This window comes from Netta rufina (assembly GCF_964035555.1).
Source record: "Netta rufina genome assembly, chromosome: 4".
In the NCBI taxonomy this organism is placed as follows: Eukaryota; Metazoa; Chordata; class Aves; order Anseriformes; family Anatidae; genus Netta; species Netta rufina.
In genome coordinates this window covers 64,936,652-64,958,645 of record NC_140127.1, presented here as the reverse complement: position 1 = coordinate 64,958,645, position 21,994 = coordinate 64,936,652, and the positions used below count along the sequence as shown (strand labels likewise).

The window sequence follows — 21,994 nt, the reverse complement described above, 5'->3', positions numbered from 1 at the left end:
CAGTGCTATAGCTCTTGTTGGTGTCCCGTCTGTTCACTTTTATCCTTCTGTTTTTGCCATATCCTTTTCAGCAGTATTATAATTTTTTTCAGGGTTTATGTATACTGTTTCATTATTCCAAAGGGATCCCATCAGCTTGACAGGAATTCAAATTTTTAAGAAGTCAGAAATCCTTTAGACTAATGTGCTGCACATTGACAGGATGTATTCTCAAATGCATAGGGCAAACAGGATAAATGTACGTTACATGCTGTAAAATGTGGAGAGCAAACAGGCACCTTTGACATTTCTTGAGTAGCAAATGGTAGATTCTGCCTTGTAAATCCCTATTTGTGTTTTAAACTTCATATGAACGAGAACCACAGAAGTGGAAGAAAATGATTTCCCTTTCTATGAAGATACCATTAGTTTCTGTTGAATGGATTTGAGGGGGAGATTTCTTAACTATTCAGACATGTAAATATGCAGACAGACAAGTTATGAGAGCTGCAGGCATATCTGACTCTCTTTAAAATATCTTTACAACCTTATTTGTTTCTGTCTTTCATGCCCATGTAGATACTCTTCAAAAAATATATCACAGCTGATTTTGTTGATGGTACATGTCTGAGAAGCACCAAAGAATACAAAAGCATTCGGTGCATCGAATGGAAACAGATGTGTAATAAAGTGTAATGAAATTTATTTACCTGTTTATGTGAGTGCTGCACATGTTTGATGGGTAGAACTATTTAATAAACAGCCTGCCCATGTGTTGCCAAATAGTGAATTAAATTCTGGTAAGTCTGCTTAAGTAGGGCTATATTCATGAGTATGACACTTAGTCTATTTACACCTTTCCAACTGGGTTAAAATGTCAAAAAGATGAATTTTTGTAATATAAGTACCTCAATTCCTTTTGACATTATTTTCTGTAGCTCATTTTATATGCATATCTTTCTTTTATATTATCGTCACGATGGTATTAATTTGGATGTGCAAATTAGCTCTTCATGATGTTGTCATGTCAGCATCTGGATTCAAGATGTGCTGTTTCATAAGCACCGCATCCTATTGCGTTTCATCAGAGTCCCCCTTTCCTAATCTAATTATTCATAAGGAACCTTGGGGATTGTGCTAATGGGCATCTGAAGCTATAAAGAGTAATGAAAGTGGTTGTGTTACTGCTATGCAATTAAATGTATATAGAATACCATTCATATAATTAAATTTAGGATTTTTACCACTCTTTTTCTCCTTTATAGTACATTAATTATTTCTCTTAAGTTAAAAAAGAATACTAATGAAGTTTAAGAGCTTTTTACTAGAGTTGTGGCATTTATAGTCAAGTTGATGCTGGCTTTTATTTTTAAAGGCATTCTGCAAATAAGCAGCCAGTAGTGGGAATTCATTTTTATGGGTTTTTCATGTTTTATGTGGAAGGCTGGAGGACACTTCTAGCTGAGGCAACAGAGGGGGGTTACTGTGTATTTTCTGCTTGGTATTATGTCCACTGGTTTGATCGGGTGCAATACACATTATGCTGCTGCTGACAGTAATGGGTATCGGCAGTCATTGCAATCTGTAAGTTCAGCATGACCTTTGGTCGGGGTTTAGTTTTCTGTCTTTGTTCGTTTGGAGGAAGTGTTGTGATGAATGAAGATAAAGTATTTAGATCAAGCAGTCAATATGTTTTATGCTGATAATTCCATATTAATAAGTGCTGATAGTTAACGTCTTTAAGGTCTGCTGACAATCTGCCTGAAATCAATGGCAGTTTTGCCTCATTTAGTTCAATGGGACCAACAATGAGTCTTTAACCAGCAGAAAATTATAAACGCCAATCTCTGCTCATGTGCCATTCAGCATGAACAAAAGTTTTTATGGTGCTGTCAGGCTGAAAAAAATCCTTTTCTTTCTTGGTAACAAAGCTGTATTTAGCTGAGGTAATCCCTAGGTAGCCTGTTAGAGGTGTTCCAGCTTTGTTATTTCCAACAATAGGGAATGTGGCCACTTGCTGATTCTACTTATTTAAGCAGTTACAACTGCTCAGAATAGCATCTGAGACTGCTGTGCTGCAGAAATTCAGCTGCAGACATCCTGCATTACCCTAGTTATCTTGAATTTTTGTGTGAAATTCAGACTTCTATTTTAATGCTGTAGAGTACATCATATTAAATTCACTGTGCAGTGACAGCTGTGATGTTCCACAGCAATGAAGGGACCAGGGACTGTGAAAGCATCCTCCACCTTTGATTAGACACAGCTGGCTGAGATCTCATCCTATGGTCTGGATGGCCTTCCATTTCTTAACCATAGAAATCATGCTATCATTCTAAAATTGGTCATCTGCATAGTAGCCTACTACAAAATAGTGGTAGCTTCATAAAATACCTCTTCCTTAGTTTTCTCCCCAGGTTCCCAACAGGAGAAATGAGCAGTGAAGTTTAAATGGGAATTTAATAGGTCCAGGTCCTGTCTGACCAAATGGACTGACAGCTTCTCTCTGATCACTAGAAAAGCAAAATGGGAGAAGAAAGGGAGGGAAAGTGCACAGAAAGTGTGGTCTCTTGGTTGGATTTTCAGATTGCTTGGAGCTTTAAAGGTCAAAACCAACATGTTAGGTTGTCCTCCTTAATTACCAGAAGACAACCTCTAGACCACAAGAAAAGCATGTCTTTTGCATTACTCAGCAAGCAAGTTTCTGCAGTCTATGTTAGTTTTCTATGTTTTATGTTATATTTTATGTTTGTTATATTCTATGTTATATTCTAAAAGTACAGCAGCATATTCCTAGTTCATTAACCTGTCCTTACAAATGCAAGTAAGTTTTGCCTCCAAGAGGAAAAATTGTATCTGTCTCAATGTCTATGAAAATACTCATGGTGCTTGGTCATATCGGCTGTCTGCAAAGTCTGGTTAACACTGTCAGATATTTTCCCAAGATTAAGGATTCTGATGAAATGCCTGGCATGTTCTCTAGCAGTTTTCCATGCTTGACCATTGCTGTTCCCATTTACTCTTAAAACTCAGCATTGTTCTCTCATACCTACAAAGCATATCCTCTGAGATAAAACACCTATAGTCTGAAAATCAGTAGATAAGAAAAGAAAACCTTCAGTCCATTCAAACAACCCTTTTTATTTCATCTGAAAGTGGTTGGTTTTTTTTTTTGTTTGTTTTGTATTTATATTTTCTCTGGTAATTTATGCTTTTCCACATTGTACTGGTTTCTCTTGATTATAGAGTAAAATATTTAATTTTCTGCACTAATATGTTAAATACCAACCAATTGAAATGCCATTCTTATTGGCTATTGCATGATTTTTTCTTTCCCTATTACTTTTGCATATTTGTGTTTTGCTATGTAAATATGAAAATATTTGTTTAGAACAATTTAGAAACAATAAACGATCTGATTCTGCATTCCTGCCTAGTGTGTGCATTATCTTTCCTCATCCAAGTAATACCGATTAATGGAAAGTATTTCTGGATATTAACCTAAAAGCTTCAATAAAAAAAAACTCTGCTTGAACCTTGCTTGTGGTAGTCACTGCTTCATTAGGCGTCACTTCTAATATTCTTTTGCTCTCACACTTCATATACAAATTATTATTTTAATGATCATTAGGTTTAATTTTGTGCAAATCAAATGTGAGGGGGTTTTGCTGCCTTTTTTGTTGTTGTTGATGTTGAATCAGTTCCTCTCTTTTTTTAAGCCAATTTTCATACAGAAGTTCAAATCCCATAGATCAAGAATATGCTCATTTACCAAGATTATAATTGATTTTTTGGCCCTGTTTTTAATACTTTGCACTGTAAATGACATCCCAGTGGAGAATAATCATCATACAGATGTTTGAAAGCTCCTTCCTGCCGAGTATGATAATTGAAGTCTATAAAGTGTCATCAGACTGCACGTTGTTTCTAATTAGTGCAAGACAGTTTCTCTTAGCTTTCTGTAGTTTTGCTGGCCTCTTTCATTTATTACTTGACCAGCTGGCTAGTAAATCATGGTGCTCAAAGATATTTAAGACAAATATGGCATTTTTCAGTGTGGTTCATAGTTTGTAATATCTTGTTTTCCTTTATCAATAATAATAGCAACACTTTTAATAAGGTTTTATAAGATCATGCAGTTTGATGCTCAATTTCTGAAGTTTGCAGGGTGCTTTTAGCTCCAGCTGGCCAGGTTCTACTCTGACACCTTCATCTCTCTTCATCAGGAGAAACTTCAGTGCAACAATATATTTTTTTCCTCGGAATACGGCCTTTATGATAATGATTCTCATTTGCCCATGTTCCAAAAACAGGGACTTTCTTAGTGACTCCTTGATGGCTGGATGTTTGTGGCAGGCAGTTTCCCAGTGGAAACAGGGTGTATTTGGAAGAATCAACAGTGAAATAAAAGTGAACAGATAAAAGAATTTCTTATATTGAAAGGAGTTCTGAAATGTGTGTAAATCATTGGGGTAAGAAGCTTCACTGTCTATTTCTGCTTCCTTGTGTGAGAGCACTTGGAGATATGTCATCCTAAGGTCCTTATTGACGGCTGGATTCTCCCTCCGGAATTGTTCCTGTCTCTGGTAGATTTATTTATCCCAAAGTAACATCCTTCCTTGTATTTCCTCACGTCTTGCTGCAAGCTCTTTTTGCCTCAAATAATCTGGGAGCACAGATCTGCACTTGAGAAGAGGGGCACTGGTAAAGAATTTGCAGACCATGGCTATTTTCTTTGGGCATCCATTCTAAGCACGAACAACATAAATAGCCCCCTTTCTGATATGAACCTGAGGAATATTCCTCATATATATATAAAGATTAAATTTGTATTCCTCCCTCACATATGGTGAATGCCTTGTCTGAATATTCATCCAAAACTTGTCATTATACATTGGTCGTATGATTTCTTGTTGACTTTAATTGAAGGACACATATGTTGAGCTGACGTATTCTAAGGCACCAGTTCAAGATTTACTAGACTGTTTTTATTATCTCCAAATAACAGAATCCTAAGGAAATTATTTAGTTTCTACTCACTTTTGTTCTCTGTGAAATGCAGTAATAGCAATATAACTCCTTTTTTTCATGTTTTAAGCTCTTGTATTTGAAAAAAAATCACAACAGCCGTGATCTGGAGAAGACCTGTACTGGAAATAAGTACAGAACTTCTCCTCGCTGGTTTTAGTGCAAAGACCATTTGGTACTTACACACTCATTAGTATGGTACTGCTTCATGCTGGACCCTTCAGGTAGTGCAAAACCTCTTTCTCATTTGAATTAGCTGCTAATTGTGCAAGTGGATAGACAGCTACTAAAATAGGAACGGTGTGTATTTCATCTGAAGTGATGTTCTTATCAAAGTGCAGTGACGTGTTGCTTTCCAAAGTAAAAAATATGTATATATATTTATTTGCTGATAACGATTGCATCATTTATGGATAAAAACATGAAATAAAAGTATTGTTGTAGTGAGCCAGCTTCTTTCCAGATTAAGAAATGGTGTCTGGGTCTGCATCTGTCCTTTTCACTGCAGTGCAAGGCCTGATGATGGCAATGGCAACCCCCTTTCAGCCTGGGGGACGTGGTGGCTCTCTCAACCCAGCCTCCCTTTGGCAAATTTTCCAGTGTGTACTCTCTTGTTCCAACTCAGGCAAAAACTTTTTACTTACCACGGTCCTTTGAACAACTAATCAGCGTGTTTCTCCTCTGCTTTGCCTCAGAGAAACCTGTCGACACCTTTTCTCTTCATTCTGCATTTAATAGATATGTCAACGTTGCTTAATGGAGGATGGTGAAAAGGTGTGTTTTGTACTTGGCTCTGAGCGCGGCGGTGCGCCCTGACAGCAGCACTGTCGCAGGCACTGCATAGAGCCACCATTGTTCCATTGGCTCTGATGCCAGTTCAGTCACTGCTAGCTCAGATATTTCTCTGCAGTGCTCTTTTGCAATGCATAAATACCCCCTCATGCAAAGAAATGTTCAAAAGCATCTCAACTACATATCCATCATTTATAATTATAGTGGGATTAAAATAGAGTCGAGCCTTCACTTGGCCTCGTGCCGCAGCACTGCTGTATTGCAGCGAAGGCTTGGAGAGCACAGCAATAATTACTGCGGACTGTGTTTTAACAACCAGTGATGATTGCAGGGCGCATCTTCAAGGATATGGGGGTGGGGGGCAGCCCTGCACATCTGTCAGAGCCTTAGATGTCTAAATGTTATCTGTGTGGGCTGCAAATTAGCAGTTCTCCAACGATGTGGCTCCAGGTTAGGTGGCCTTGGGGAAGGCGCCTGCAGTTCTGTGAGCCATCGCTGTGTGCTTTGAAGCCCCCAGAGCTGGGGAAGCTTCTAAGAAAACTGCTCTAGCTCTGTCAGCATATACGAGACAGAAATCTGACCTGCTGATGTTTGTTGTTCCAGCCTACTTTGTTCTTAAATGTTGAACTTCAGTGTTGTGCTAGCAGATGTTGCATTTTGCATTTAACTTTTTTTGGTGCAGAAGGAATGATTACGCTTAGTCTTCAAACAGGATAAGGTTGAAACTTGGAAGTCTGTGTTCCCCAGCTACAAATACAGTGGTCTGAGTTCCTCCTTGCAGTATTGTGTTATTGGACAGGAAACAGCTTTCTAGGCTGTTTTATGAAATTACTAGATTACCAGAATGCTGCTGCATTCCTCAGAGTCAGAAAAAAATCTGAAATCGCCTGGCCAGCAAACAATACAGTTGCTGTTTTAAACATGGTCAGCATTTGTAATATATGCTGATCTAGTCCTGTTATGTAATTGGTATCCTTTGGGAACATCACAAAACGGGGATGTTTGTTTCCTGAGGCTGTTAACAGTGTTTGAAGTTTCTTTATAAGATACAGGCTGAGGAAAGGTACATTGATTTTTAATGTCTTCTGTTCTTTGTGATTTTTTTAATGAGTAATTATAGAAATATGATGCACTTAAACTTGACTGCAAATTTATTGTTGGTTTTTGCACACTGCAGCCCTCTAGAAATCAGTCTTTTGGGGCTGGGGTGTCTCTAAGTCCTGATATACTGGGGTGATTTAGAATTTGCTCATTTTGAGCTGAGTAACCCCATCCTTCATTGCATTTATTCAGTTGGATATAGGTATCCAAACACAGCCTAGGGGCTTTAGTCTTTCATGAACTGAGTGTTATTGAGATGAGCTTTTAGACTTACGTAAAGTTGTGTAACCCGCTACTGAATTGTTAACATTAGTCCTTTCCATGTTCATGTCAAACCTTAAAGCAGTATGGTTGGTAGTGAAACAGATACAGATCAGTTGTCCTGTTCATTTTTACACAAGCCTAGGAGCGGCCTCGGTGTTCTATCAGCAGCAGTAACCCACACTAACATAAAAAAATGGGATTTTTCTGTTCTTGGGATCACTATATAAACTTGTTGAAGAGATCTTGATGTAACCCACAGGACCTAAATACATGATCTTCAAGCTTGGCATTAGTTTACACACTTAATCCAACCACAGTACCTGGATAATTCTGAGAGGTCACAAATGCTGATTTCAAAGGATGCTTAGAAAGGATCTAATGCATTACGATGTGCATGATCTTCATCAAAGAAGCATTAGGCACTCCCAGAAGTCCCACAGTTATATGATCTTGTGACAGACCCAGAGGCAAATTCAGAGTTGTCAGCTGAACTGCCTTTGGAGCCTGCCAAGCAGACAGATGCTAATGTTAGATGAGTATCTACACAGCTTGGCATCAAGCTCCCCTGACAGCCAACAAGCCCTGTTGTGACCTTAGCTTGCTGGTCCACTGCTGGGAATCACAGAGGAGATGCCCAGCGATGTTTAAGATAGAGCTGTATGTTGCCCACAGTGTTTGGATATAGTTTATTGGATCCTGTAATTGGTGTGTCTGATCAGTAAATTTAAACACTGCCATCTATCCTCCTGCATTAAGATTGAGAAAACTGGACTAGTTCTGCAGTCTCCAGAGCCCCTTCTGCTCTGGGGCCCCCAGCCTTAGCCACTTGTAGCAGAAAACCCTAATATAATTTGACACAATGGAGTGTAAGTGTTGTCCATCTATGTGCAGCACCAATTGCTAGGAGTAACATTCACTAATTGCGAGTAAAGTGAGTGTTTCTGAGTACTGCACACAACTGGCACGAAGTGGCCTGTGTCTATTCTGGTAAACTTCCAGTCTCCAAAATGTCGGGGCTGCATGCGTGCTACCTGCTGGGAAACGTCCGTGGCTTGTGGTAATGCCTGGAGCATGCTGAAGTGTCGTTAGAGAGAGAGCAGATTATCACAAGCCAAAAGCCTGTCAAGGCCCACTCTTAACGATTTAACAGTATTAATTATAACACAAAGCCCAAGAACGTACTGGAGCTCTCCTTCATTTACTTGTGCAGATCCCGTTGTGTCCCCTGCTTTCCTTGTCATCACTCTGCATTTAAGGACTCTGGCTCTAGGCCAGCTCCTAGCTCCAGCCCTTCATGATTTTTAAGATTATATACCCTCAGCTTCACTCAAAAGCCTGCTCAGTAGGACTTTTTCTTCCATGGTGTGTGTTACTGTGATGCTTTGTTAGTTCTCCATCAGCATATTCATTTAACAACATGCATAATCATTAGAACTGAATTCAGGAGCATTTAAGTATCTCGACAAGTGATTAAGTGCTTTGCTAAACAGAAATGTTTTGCTGAGGCATAGCCTGGATTATCTGTGCCTTAGTATGTGTATAATCAAAACTGCTTCTCTGATCTTCGATAAAAACTCTCAAGGATCCGTTTCATTTTTTTTTCCTTTGTGTAAAATGGGAATGCTAACATTTCCTTACTGACTTCCCTGTGTTGCTGGGAGTTTTAATGCCAGTAAAGCACTTTGAACACGAGAACCACTGTGACAGAATTACTGAGAGCTTTGCTTCTGGAATTTAATTGCTCCCTTAAAAAAAAAAAAAAGAAAAAGAAAAAAAAAAAAGAGTTGAGAACCAGCTGGCAGGAATATTCTATTGAAGTTCATACATATTATGTGGGAAATAACATTCACATTGAATCAGGTTATTCAGTATCACATTTTAAATTTTGGACGATTTTTCATTACCCTTGGATACACTTTACATTAATCATTTTCCTTTAAAATTCTAGATATGTTTTTGTTTTTGTCTGTCTTTAATAATAATCTTTTAACAGAACTTAATGTTTGTTCCTTGTAGACCACTGTATTTACTGTGCACAATTATTCACTTCAGACAGTGAAACTAGCATTAATATATATTAATAATTTGTACTATTTCCATTTTTGGCATTTGTTTGCTTGAAAATAAGGGGTTAGGTTCAAGGTCCTTCTGTGCTCTCAGTAAAACCTGGTTGCCTAGCATTTTTAGCACTTGGCAGCACCATTTCTAATCTGTCTTTTGCTGGCAGCCAGGCTGGGCAGCTTCTCGCTGTGAAATAACGTGGAGCCGAGCAGGAGCTCCCAGCTCAAGCAGGCTTTGCTCTGTGAGGACCAGTTTAAACCCCACTCTGGAAATTGTAAATACATAATGTGATGCCCGTGGCAATTTTTTTTCTTTTTTTGCCCTTCACTGTTAGTTGGTAAGAAGAGCAGACTGGTACATTTCTTAATTGTGCTATTGTTGGTGAAGCAGGGGGTTTTAAGCCTGTTGCTGAATCCTTAGCTGTCACAGTCAGGCCTGCCTCATTTGACAGCAAACACAGAAAGAAAGGAACAACCAGATGTACTTTTTTATTTATTTTATTTTTTTTACAGAAATCTCAGAAGAATAAATTGCTATCATATGTTACACTGTATAAACTGTGGAGAAGCTTTTGGGGGATATGCAGTTTGGAAGCTTTTTGTGGATATCTTTGAGCTAAAATGTAGATTGATCTTCAGTAGTTTATTGAAGTGTTGCTTGTAAGAATAGCAGCTATAAGCAGTGTTACTGAGTGGCTTACAATTACCAAAGATGAAAGGCTTTCTAGTGGGTTTTTCCAATTTGTTCAGTTTGAATAGGATGGAGGGATCAGTGGTTCCCTCTTAGTGGCTTAGCTGCTTTGGACATCCCCAATGGCAGAAGTGTCTGCCAGAGGCAGAGTCAGGCCCAGTGTTGCCTGTGCAAGCACACGGAGGTCTGGTGTTCTTCTAGCACCGTGCTGCGGGTGATGCAGTGCCACTATTTGAGAGCCCCTAAATAGGTATTAAAAAGAATTACGGTAAGCTTTTTATCAGTCCATTGAGTATTTCAGATTATAAAGGTACAAACAGTGCACTCACTGACTTCGTTAAGAAAAATAGTAACATTAATTAGGGGTTCTGCAGAACTAATGACTGAAGCATTGCAGTCTTGCTGATCTAAGCAGGTCACCTTGAACAAGAAGAAACTGAAGTGTATGTAAACGGTAGCCAGAATTTTAAGAACTATGCCCTAATTTTCAGCTACACTGCATCTGACAAATGTTCCTTGACCTTATTTATCACTGAAGTACTGGGAAACTTCCCATTTACTTTAGTAGGCATAAGGTCAATTCTCTAATCCCAAAGGCCTTTTACACTGCGGGAGGGAGATGGGTGCCAGAACCTCTGAAATAAGGGCTTTGAGATTTTAAATTAGGAATAAAAACATGGGTCACTTTATTGAAATCTGAATCTGTGACTTGTATTCAGTGTGGTCTTTTTTAGCACAGAGCACAGAACCCAGATAATCTGCTTTACATATTTGTGCTGTAGGCAAAAAATATTTTTTTCACATTGACTGTGCTCCAATAGTTGCATGTCATTTCCTGATTTTCTAATTTGAGAAATACCACTAGAAATTAGCATGTGATTAAAAAACTGTTGAAAACATTTTCTAAGCTCTAAAAATAAATACCTTTAAAAATATTGGAGGAAAAAGCTGTATTAAAGCTCAAGGCTACAAATAGTGTAAATCACAGTGGTGGTAGGTGCTTATAGAATCATAGAATATTCTGAGTTGGAAAGGACCCACAAGGATCATCGAGTCCAACTCCTGGGTCCTCAAAAGACTACCTCAAAATCAGCCCCTATGTCTGAGAATGTTATCCAGATGCTTCTTAAGCTCCATCAGGCTTGGTGCCATGACCACTGCTTTGGGGAGCCTGTCCCAGTGCCCAACCACCCTCTGGGTACAGAACCTTTCCCTAACCCCTAGCCTGACCCTCCCCTGTCCCCGCTCCATGCTATTTCCTCGGGTCCTATTGCTGTCCCCAGAGAGCAGAGCTCAGCGCCTGCCCCTCTGCTTCCCTCTTGAGGGAGCTGCAGGCTGCCATGAGGCCTCCCCTTGGCCTGCTCTGCTCGGGGCTGAACAAACCAAGGGACCTCAGCCATTTCTCGTACGTTTTCCCCTCTAGACCCCTCATCGTCTTTGTAGCCCTCCTTTGGACTCTCTCTAATAGTTTTATATCCTTTATATGCTGTGGTGCCTCAAACCACACACAGTACTCAAGGTGAGCCCACAGCAGTGCAGAGCAGAGCAGGACAATCCCTTCCCTTGACCGGCTGGCTATGCTGTGCCTGATGCACCCCAAGATATGGTTGGCCCTCCTGGCTGCCAGGGCATACTATTGACTCATATTCAGCTTGCAGTTGACCAAAACCCCAGATCCCTTTCCTCAGTGCTGCTTTCTGTCCTCATTTGCCAGTCAAATTTTGGATTTGGTTTCTGGAGTTTCTTGAATAAGTTTGTTCTTTGAGTGAGCACTGAACCCGCATTCAAATGCTCTGGAACGGAATGCACTTTCTTTGGTCCTTGAAGCTATAGAGATGTATAGACCTGTGAAGCTCTGCACCATCCTGCTGTGGTATCATGATCAGCCAAGACAAATGCAGCTCACTGGGGTGTGTATGCGTAGCATTTCTAAAATTCAAACATTGGATGATTAAGGATGAAAAAAAATGTGAAAGTAAAAGATTTACTCAGTGCTGGTGAGGGTTTGAGGTTAGGAGATCTTTACTACCCTTATTTTTTTTTACTACTTTGTACTACTGTGCCCAAGTGAAATGTTCATGTTTAAAGCTGCCCTTCAGGAACTATTCAGCATTGAAACCTGTTGTTTTGGATTTCACATCAGAAGGAAATTACTATACTTAAGAAGCAAGGTGATATTTGACAATAAACTTACTTTTTATTGCTTGACAGGATTAAATGGATACTGCCCTTGATATATTTGTCCTTGCTGGAAATGAAGCCAGGCAAGGCATCAGTTAGGAAAACAATGACAAAGTGCAGCGAACACACTTCTCTGGACTTTGTTCTGCTGATTGATCACCTTGTTTTGCTGATCCCTGAAACACTATTACCACCTATGTTCAGAATTTTCCTTGGCCAAAATCAGCTGCCTGTTGCGCTTGCATTGCCCATGCAGAGCAAGCACCATTTTGTAGCAAAATCATGATACAGGTTTAAAGCCATAATAAGAAAGAAAAATTGTAAAGGGAGTGATTTAGCCAGGTGACAAATAATGTCAGGGCAAAGCGGTGACAGGTCCTTCATTTCAGACTACTTTCTTACCTTCTATTGTGACATTTCCTTGTGCTCTTTCACGCTCAAGCTCTTGCATGTGCTCTCTCACGTATACTCTTTTGCTACCTTTTTCATGCTCTGCAAATGCTTTTTCTCTCTGTGTCTTGTGCACATTTGCATGCTCTTTTTCTCACATCTGTCCTTCTCAAATGGCCACCCGGCTGCGTAGTAGCTTGTCCGATGCTGCTCTGGTGACCTGGAGAGGTGGTAAGGTGGTTCATCAACAAAATGTCTTCCAGTAGAGTGAGTTGGCTTTCTGCTGTGTCAGCGCTGCCAAGCTGGACAGTGTGACATGAAATTTTTCATCGTGCTTGCTTGCGTTTTGAGGGGTGGTTTCTCATGTCATGTTATTGTGTGACAGTGCTGTGATTCAGAAGGAATGCATGTTACACAGCCTACTGTGTCAAGTAGGAAACTTCACTATTGTCGAAAAGCCTTCTGCCAGCTACTTTAGAAAAAGAAGGATCCATCTGACCCTCAAGCATTTGAGGTTTGCATACAACATCATATTCTAAGATTCTATCTGCTGGAGGAAACCTTTGAAACTTCAGATTAAAAAAAAAAAAAAAAAAAAAAAAAAAAGTAATAATCTCTTTCTTTCCATCCAATTTTTTATCTGATTTTTTTTTTTTTTTTTTTGGACTAAGTTTAAACTAAATTCTGAAAACACAGCTTATTCTAATGGCCTCCGCTCATATGAGAAACTGTAATAGTTCTCACCTTTTATCTACCATTTGTCCTCTTGTTTTATATCCCTTTTTGTTGCAAGCTTCTTTGTTGTTTCTTCCAGATTATGCTCCTCAGGGACTTTTGTATCAGTATCACTGAACATTGCTTGCAGCCATGCCAGATTGTGCTGTGATCTTATTGGATTTCACAAGCCAAGGTTAGGCCAGGTCAGAACTTGGTTGAAATAACGTAGGCTACAAGATTGCCTTCTAGCCACCGGGAACACACAAAACAAAAAACTGACAGAGATGCTGCTTCAGTCAGCTCAGGCCCTGTGTTGTGATGCTGGTTCTGGTGGATGTGATATAAAGGAGAAATTCCGACCTATTCCAGTCATTAGGATTTCACAGCCCTTTGGGAGAAAAACACTGATGTTAATTCTACTGTTCTGGTCTATTCCAAATCCTTCACTTCGCTATCTTGATCATAGTGCAATTGAACTGTATATTATATTCTTTGATCATCTTTTCCCTGTACCACTGCATGCTGTTGTTTGCCCTCAGAACTTACTATCACTGTCCAAAAGTCTGCATTTCTGTGTTGGATGAAATAGTTCTGAAAATTTCATTACATACCCAATTTTCTGAAGCAAAATTAATGGATATAAAGTATACCAGTACCTTCAAATGAAGGGCCCCAGAAAAGCAGAAAATATTAATTAAACACAGCATACAGAAAAGTACAGTTGAGCTTTTATTAGAGTTACCTGAGGTTTCTGTCCAGAAGACTGTATAAAGACAAGTAAATTGAGGCTTTGGCTCATGTCCTCATTATGCTAGAGTCCCCCTAAATGATACAAAAATTCATTATACAGCTAAGGGTTTTCTAATTATTTGTAAAGGTATTTGGACCAGTCTGTGTTACCTTTTACTTAAATCCCAAGGAATACGCTATTAATAACCTTTAAAATGAGCCTGTGAGACACTAGAAAGTGAGCACAGAAAAGGAAGTGATAGTAAAAAGTAAGTAAAGACCAAAAATAATTTGGGCTGCATGTGCCTATCTTAGTTTCATCCCACCCCACAGTGAATCTGAGCAGGGGCTGCTGGAGAGTTTATTTGCCTGCAGCTGTGCAGGAACAGTGGTAATAAAGCTGAGGGGAGAGCAGTACAAACAGCTAGAAGTGTCTTGATGTACATAGACTTACACTGATATACTTAGATCTATTAAAAAAAGCTGAATATATACAGCTAAGCAGCAGCTGTTCAGTACATCTCCATTAAATACCCTTAAAGACTGTAAATTGTGAAGCTGCAGAGAAATTAGTTAATGAGGTACAAAAAGACAGAGATGACTAGGAGTCAGGGAATGAAATGCTTTAGACTAGATCAGAAAAAACTTCCTATTGGTGCAGGCTGTAGAATAACCTCCCAATGTGCTGTGTTTCTGTGAATATGTAAAAGTGATCTGGGGAATGAAGTCTGTAATACCTGGTGGAAAAATTTGCTGTGGCAGGATGTGGAACAGATGATCAGGTGTATACCTCCCTGGAGTGTTCTCTCATCTTTTGAAGGTTTTTGGTTTGCTTTTTGCAGTCAGCATCTGCATGATGAATATCTATCCTGTGCTTTTTAATAGTGTGAAAATGTTGAGCATTGTGATGTTTGAATGCAAATTTACATGCATTTCTGCATAGACAAAATGGGGAATTTACGAACAGAATGAGAAGATTAATACAGGATAAAAGTGGAGATTTGCAATCTGGTTGGAAACATTTGCCCATTGACTATTGAGGTTACCCATAATTGTTCTTAATAGGTAAATTATCTCTCTCTCTGATAATCCTAATTGTTAGCGTGGCACTGCCAGCAGAGATATGGAAGGTGTAGTGCCGAACGAGGCTGAACAGAGCCTTTCATCTCTGCCATCCCTTGTCAAGGGCTTACTGTACATGCAAATTCACAAGCTCTTGCATTGTGGAGCATTTATATATCCCTGAGAGGGTGAAATCTGGTAGTTAACTGCTCTGTACTCTCAGGGGGCCGTTCTCCAATGTAAGAATATGCAGGATGTGACCATAGTGGCTTATGTTGCTATAGCATTGACAAATATGTAGGGGAATGTTCTGCTGAGGGGGATGAATAGCTTTGTGGATTGATTCTGTTCCTACCTCCTCTGTCTTAGAAAGAGCCAGCCCAGCTAATCTTTATGAAAACAGCATGACTAATGCTTGCCTGCTGAACTGATAGATTGGAGAAGATATTTTGGCTGTTGTTTTCAGCTGTTATTTACAGGATCAATAAAAGTGATTTTCCAATTCAGGGCTAATTTTTTGCCAACAAGCTTCATAGCATGTAAGGTCAGAATACTGGTTCTGCTTTTTTTTTTTTTTTTTTTTTTTTTTTTTTCTTAAGACAAGTTAGTTTAAAAACTATAGGTAGCTTCCAGTTCAGAATTCACTTCTCTAATAGAACAGAGGGATGCCTCTGGAAGAAACACCTTGAGGGGGAAAGAATTTTTATCTCAGAACTACACTGCAACCCACTGCGTACAGATACTTAAGCTGTAGCTGCTTTTATTTAAACAGTAATCATTTAACTGCACACAATACTTTAATAAACACAGCATAATAACTAAATGCTGAGATATTTTATTATAACCCTAGTTCAGTTGGTATTGTTGTCTGTGCAAGTACTCCTGTTAATTTCATTGGCATTGGCTGATGCCCTCTGTAGTATTTTGTACCACTTACAGACCATGCCATGCCATTGTGGAGGTATTCCAAACCAACAGCAAGTGTATGCGCACACCCAACTTTAAATACCATTCATTCCTTTTGCACACAATTCTCTTTTCTGCTTCTTTTGTGACCTGTTGTGAAAATCTTGTATGCTTACATATGCCTGAACATACACACAAATACGTATATTATATATATTGCATTCCTCCCCTCTGATTACCCACACCTTCCATTGGTATGAATTTAGCATGAGAAGAGCAAAATAACCTAGAAATATTCTTTCACTGGAATATGAGTATATTTACATGCCATAAAAGTTTATTAGGCATTTTATGTTTTAAAAAATGCAATTTTTTAGATCCAGTCCAACCCTTCCCGAGCCCCAGACCATCACCAGCCTCTCTACTCTTCCTGTACTCTAATGGGACAAGGGCATTTGGGGCAATTACTTGAAAGTACAGCCTGCGGAGGTCCACATATAAATCAAAGGCCAATAACTCTGGGAAGCTTTGTGTTCAGGCCCCAGATTTTGTAAGTCGTCAAGTTCCATTTCTCTCAAACACTACACATCCATGCATTTTATTCAGCAAAAAATGAAACTCACATATATACTTTATGATTCCCTCTCCCTTCTTTACATATGTAGTGTGTGGGTAAAAAAGAATAAAAAAAATGAACTTTTTTCTTACTCAAAGAGAATTTAATGATACAGAATTCTTAAAAAGATTGAAAGAGATATGTCTTTGTCATTATTAGTGTAAGGTTTTCCATCTTTAGATGGTGAATTGTTGAAAAACCTTCCAGTAGGAATCTGGCTTTTGGGAAGCTGTGTCGCTGACGAGAGCTACTGGCAACAGAAGCTTTCTAACGCTCAACTACTCGTTTATTAAGAGAATAATAGGAGCAGATGTTTTCGATTCATAAAATGTACCAAATAAATGGTACATCCACTTGTTTTTTCAAATCTTTTGAATTTTAGTGAACTCATTTGGGGCTAGGTTTTCAGAAGCGCTTAGCCCACTTGCAGCCCCATTGTTCTCAGTATAAACCGATGGATGACGAACACGTTTGAAAACCATAGCTTTTAATGCCTAAAGGGAAGCTGCTAACTACTGACACTTCTCAAAATGTGGCCCGTGTTTCTGATGAGTGAATACCGATCATTATAGAGGATTCATACATGCAGTCTCTGAGTAATACCCTGCGTTTGTCTGTGATTGTATATACGATGGCTTCTTAATTTACTATTGCACTAGGCATTTTAATTTAAATTATGCTAATAGTGTAGGATTAACTGTGGATTATGATTCTAGCATTTGCTGTCATACAAGCAGAAGAACCAGTTCTTTTGCTCCTGTCGTCTCTTTCTCCCTTCTCATGCTGATGTTTAGTATTTTGTGCTCAAGATTGGCCTCAGGTTTTGATGAGGTTTCTTGCATAAGCTTATGCAATTACTTAGGGAAGGAGAATTGTTGAAAATTAGAAAATGAATAGACTGCAATCTTTTTATCTTCTGATGACACATTTTTTATGGTGCTGAAATGATTTACTGAAAACTCGGATTTGGATGTGTTGTTGGCAGCATGGCATAGTGAGCAGTTCCTCTGTGGCAGGACAAGCCATGTGTGCTTTGCTTTTGCACTTTTGGCTCAGATACATGGTAGAGGAAACCAGTGCTCAGGGTTTTAATAAAACCTTCAGAAAGGGTGAAGAATAAATAACACAAACAACAGGAATGAGCTTTGAAGTTGGTGAAAATAGCAGGAAGCCAGTGCTGTCTGCTATCTCCGGTAGTGAAAAAAGCTTTGTAGCAGTCTGAGTTTGCTCTTCCTCAGTCATATCCTCTCTAGATATCTCCTCCACTCCAAACTACAGATGTGCTGGAAACACAAGTTTGCCTCGTTATGTTTGCACTTGTTTCATTGTGTGGCAATCTCAGGTTCTAGCGGCATGCAGCCTGTTTGCATTAGTGCCTTGCTGGTAAAGTCATCTGTATCCCTCCAAATCTTTCATTTGTTGCATTTTTGTGGGGCGCATGATATTTCTAATGGCTTTGTGTTTTAGCAGCACTCTGAAATTTGCCTTTTTCTTTCTTTTTTCCCTTCCAGCTGATATTATTTCTACAGTTGAGTTCAACCACACTGGAGAACTGCTGGCTACTGGTGACAAGGGGGGTCGGGTTGTTATATTCCAAAGGGAACCTGAGGTATGTGAGTTAACAGCTTGTTAAAACTCATTTTAATTTTTAATATTTTAAATCAATCTAACTGAAAAGTCTGTTTATAATTTCAAGACTGAGTAAACAGAATATCATCTCTTTGGTGAGGAAGTGAAAGAGGGTAAGGGTCTTTTCTTCAGAAGTTTGCTCTTTTTCCTGCCCCAAACAAGAATGCTTCCTAGCTCCAAAATTCTAAACTAGGAAGAAAGATGGTGATTTTTCTTTTACTTAAATATTGTTTTAATCACTTTTGCCTGTTTGATGGAACTGTGCCATTTAAAACAATGTTTGTCCTGTGTTACCTTTTCTGCTTCGGTTTTAAATTCAGTCCGTCTGCAGTATCTTTTGTACAAAGCTTTACGGAATAATTGACATTTCTTCAAAAATTCTGTCTTTTATTAAATGTTGCTTCAGTACTTACGGGAAATTTCATTCCTGTAGAAACAAATCTGTCAATCTTGTTTTAAATGAGAAATTAAATTATACTTTCAATACTTTTATATTTATAAGGCTGCTTATACATCTTCCCCAAGAGCTGGAGATAATATATTGTCATTATAAAACACATGTTTTTGTTGTTCTTATTCTCTATAGAGTAAAAATGAGCCTTACAATCAGGGGGAGTACAATGTTTACAGCACTTTCCAGAGCCATGAACCTGAATTTGATTATTTGAAGAGCTTGGAGATAGAAGAAAAAATAAACAAGATCAAGTGGTTACCACAGCAAAATGCAGCTCACTCACTTTTATCAACAAATGGTAAGATAGAAGAGAGTATGTAAGACATACTGGCCTTTTGTTCTTGTATATTTTAGAGCTGACTGTATATATTTACATTCTGTGTTCATTTTAATCTACTGTTTTAGTAATTTCCTGTTTCAGAGTTTACTGAGACTGTCATGCTGACTCTGATATCTCTTATTTATTCATTTTATTCATAGTCACATTTTTTTTCCTTTTGACTATGTATAGACATTTAGAGTGCTATCCGTTTCTGCTCTTTGTGTGTAGTGCTATCCTGAAATTAATTCTGTAACAAAGGCATCCCCTTACTCAGCAGCTGTGTTTCACTGGGGATTTAGAATTTTGTCTGCTATATTTGTCATAACTTTTATTCTTTGTGGATGTGTAAATGAATGCAGGTGAGAGAAATGAATTTCTTTTTCATTCATTATCATCAGAATGGTTTATTTAAGTTCTAAAGAGTTACACAGTCTTTGGAAGACAGTAGGAATAATAATAAGATATTGATACCGACTCATCTTTTCACATACTTAAGGCCTATTGATTAAGAAATGCAGTATTACTGCTAAGAGGGGTTATGCAGATATTACAGGGGGAAGAACCTGAATGGATCCTAATGTGCACAGGTATCATTTAGGAAAGATTTGAACACCCACAACTGTTATTACTGCTGGTGATGCATGAGACAAAAATATCCAATTTTAAATCTTATCTTTAAATCTTTAAATCACATTGTAATCAGAAATGATTTTTTTTTTTTTTTTAATGTCTGAGCATAGCTGGAAATTGCCAATAGAAAAATAGTGTAATCTCACCTTTGGGAGTTAATGTTTTAGAGCAAAATGATTACTTCTAGTTAAAATTTATAGCACTAAATAGTATTTACATTAATTCACAGTAGATAATGTATCATTTTATGTTTCCTTAAAGTTGCCTTTAACTTTTTGGGGGGCACTGCTGCAATATTTCAAAGACAAGGTGTCTGTTATAGCTAGCTGATTTGTGATAATTTAATTCAGCTAATTGTGGAGTTTGGGAGTTTACTTCTGCACTTTTCCCTTCTTTGAAATATCCCTCCACTTCAGATAACTTTAAGAAATTCTTCTTTCGAGTTCTTGATACAAGAGCAGATTATTAAAACTAAAGCTCTACATTTTCATTTTAAAGCTTGTTTTTGGAAATGCTGAGCCATACACCATAGTCCTCAGATATGCTACATTTACAGTTTGTCTAGTAGACCTTTATATCAAATTTCTGATCAATATTAAGGTGGGAGGGGAGAACGGAAGGAATAATCACTGTTGCAATCCGGCTGCCAGCCTAAGATCCAGCAAAATGCTTTGCCCTCTATTTTCCCTTCTTCCTAATTCTGGAGCATCCTGGCTGACCTCTTTATGGTGAGGAGTACAGAAGTGGTGCCATGGGCATAGCCTGTGGAAGTTGGCTTTGGATTGCAAATGTTTTTCTTTGTCAAGGAAGATTCCTAGTGTCCAGGCATAGTAAGGCGGAAGTCTGAAGTTTAATCTCATGGCACAATCGTGAAAATAGTTTTAGCTTTAGGATACAGAAGGCCCTTGTTAAACGCCTTGCTGTCTCAATCTCTTTCTGTGAGAATTTATTTACAGCGCATATCAATTTCATACCTATAATAGGGGATAATAGAATTTTCCCTAACTTGTAGAGAACAAAGGCATTTTGTGCTATACATGCTCTCACTGGGCCACTTGTAGAAACACCTTGAGTACTGCCTTATATTTACCTATTTCTAGGCCTAGTATTTTAATGCAGCTTTTGAAGTCATAGTGTTCTTCTAGTTTAGGATCTTAAGCACAGTTTTGGTCAGAAAAAAATGAGAACTGTGAAGCAGCATCCTATAAAACTTTAACAGAACAAGACAGGTCTGCACCTGCACAAATATGTCTCCATCCTTCTAAGGAGATCTTTTGTCCATTCCTGCACGTTACCTCTCTATCAGAGGGGATCTTGGTTCCTTTCTAGTTCACATGTTACCAACAAGTTATCAGCTAAGCTTTGACTGCAGCCTCTTAATTAATGGAGGCAGAGGGAAGCCACCAAGGCTTTCAAATGCCACTGTGGATTTGCAGTGCTCACAGTTAGCAAATTCCTGCTTTGCATTGTAAACTGAACTAATTTTGTAGTGTAATAGTAAATTATTAAGATTCATTGGTATCTTTTGTACCGGAAAGTATTGGTTCCTTGGGTAGATCAGCATGTGACCCATACAGATCCTTTCATCTGAGGATTTCAGACTTCTTACCAGACATTAATTAATTTAAACTTCACAGCACCCTAGAGACAGAAGGAATACTGAACCTCACAAAGATATTTCTATATTTTGCAAAACATAAGCATGCTTAAAATTTCTAGGGAGTTTTTGAAGTCCAGAAGGCAGATGAAAGAGAAGAAAACCAACACATGATATCCATAACCACTAAAAGCCAGTTTTCCCTTGGGAAAGGGATGGGTTTATCAATAACAGTCAAGTCCAACAATGGAAAATACACTTTGCATTTTTCTTATTTATTTTATAAATGCTGAATTTATAAACATTAGACTAGATAAGCAGAAAAGCACTAAATAGAAATATGTAATGTAATAGAAGTATATGATGTAGCCTATATATATTTTTAGTAATCAATGTGACAGATACAAATGTGTTGAACATTTAAACGGAGCTCTTCAGCTGCAAATTGAGATAGCCTCTTGTTCTGTAGATTGATCAACTGTACTATTTTGTTGCTTGAAAATTAGCATATCAATATCTTTGGGAGATATCTAATGGTAAAAACACTCAGAACAGTGGAGCAATTGATTGATTTTTAAAATAAAAAATGGTCAAAGTTGAAGTTGAAATTGCTATAGAAATGAGAAGTGATTTGTGTATTCATATATACTGCATTTAAAATAATTTGTACTAGCATTTAAAAGATGTATTTGGATCACCCACACTGGGGAAGGTATTTTGGTGAAACACGTGAAGGAAGGAAAGGGGACAAAATGACAAATGATGCAGGAATGGAGGAAATGGAGCAAATGGAGGAATGGAGCAAAGTCTGTGGTGGCATCTGAAGTGCAGAAGCTTTGAAAAGCC

The 21,994-nt window shown here is 38.4% G+C and overlaps 1 protein-coding gene across 1 annotated transcript in view; it reads left to right on the top strand.

The window, feature by feature from the left end:
* PPP2R2C (protein phosphatase 2 regulatory subunit Bgamma) overlaps positions 1 to 21,994 on the top strand; it is a gene marked incomplete at both ends in the record, with an annotated part of 131,588 nt that overhangs the window by 60,197 nt on the left and 49,397 nt on the right. The window contains 2 exon segments of the mRNA XM_084285814.1: positions 18,028 to 18,125; positions 18,732 to 18,897. Of these exon segments, the coding sequence (XP_084141940.1) occupies positions 18,028 to 18,125; positions 18,732 to 18,897 (264 nt within the window).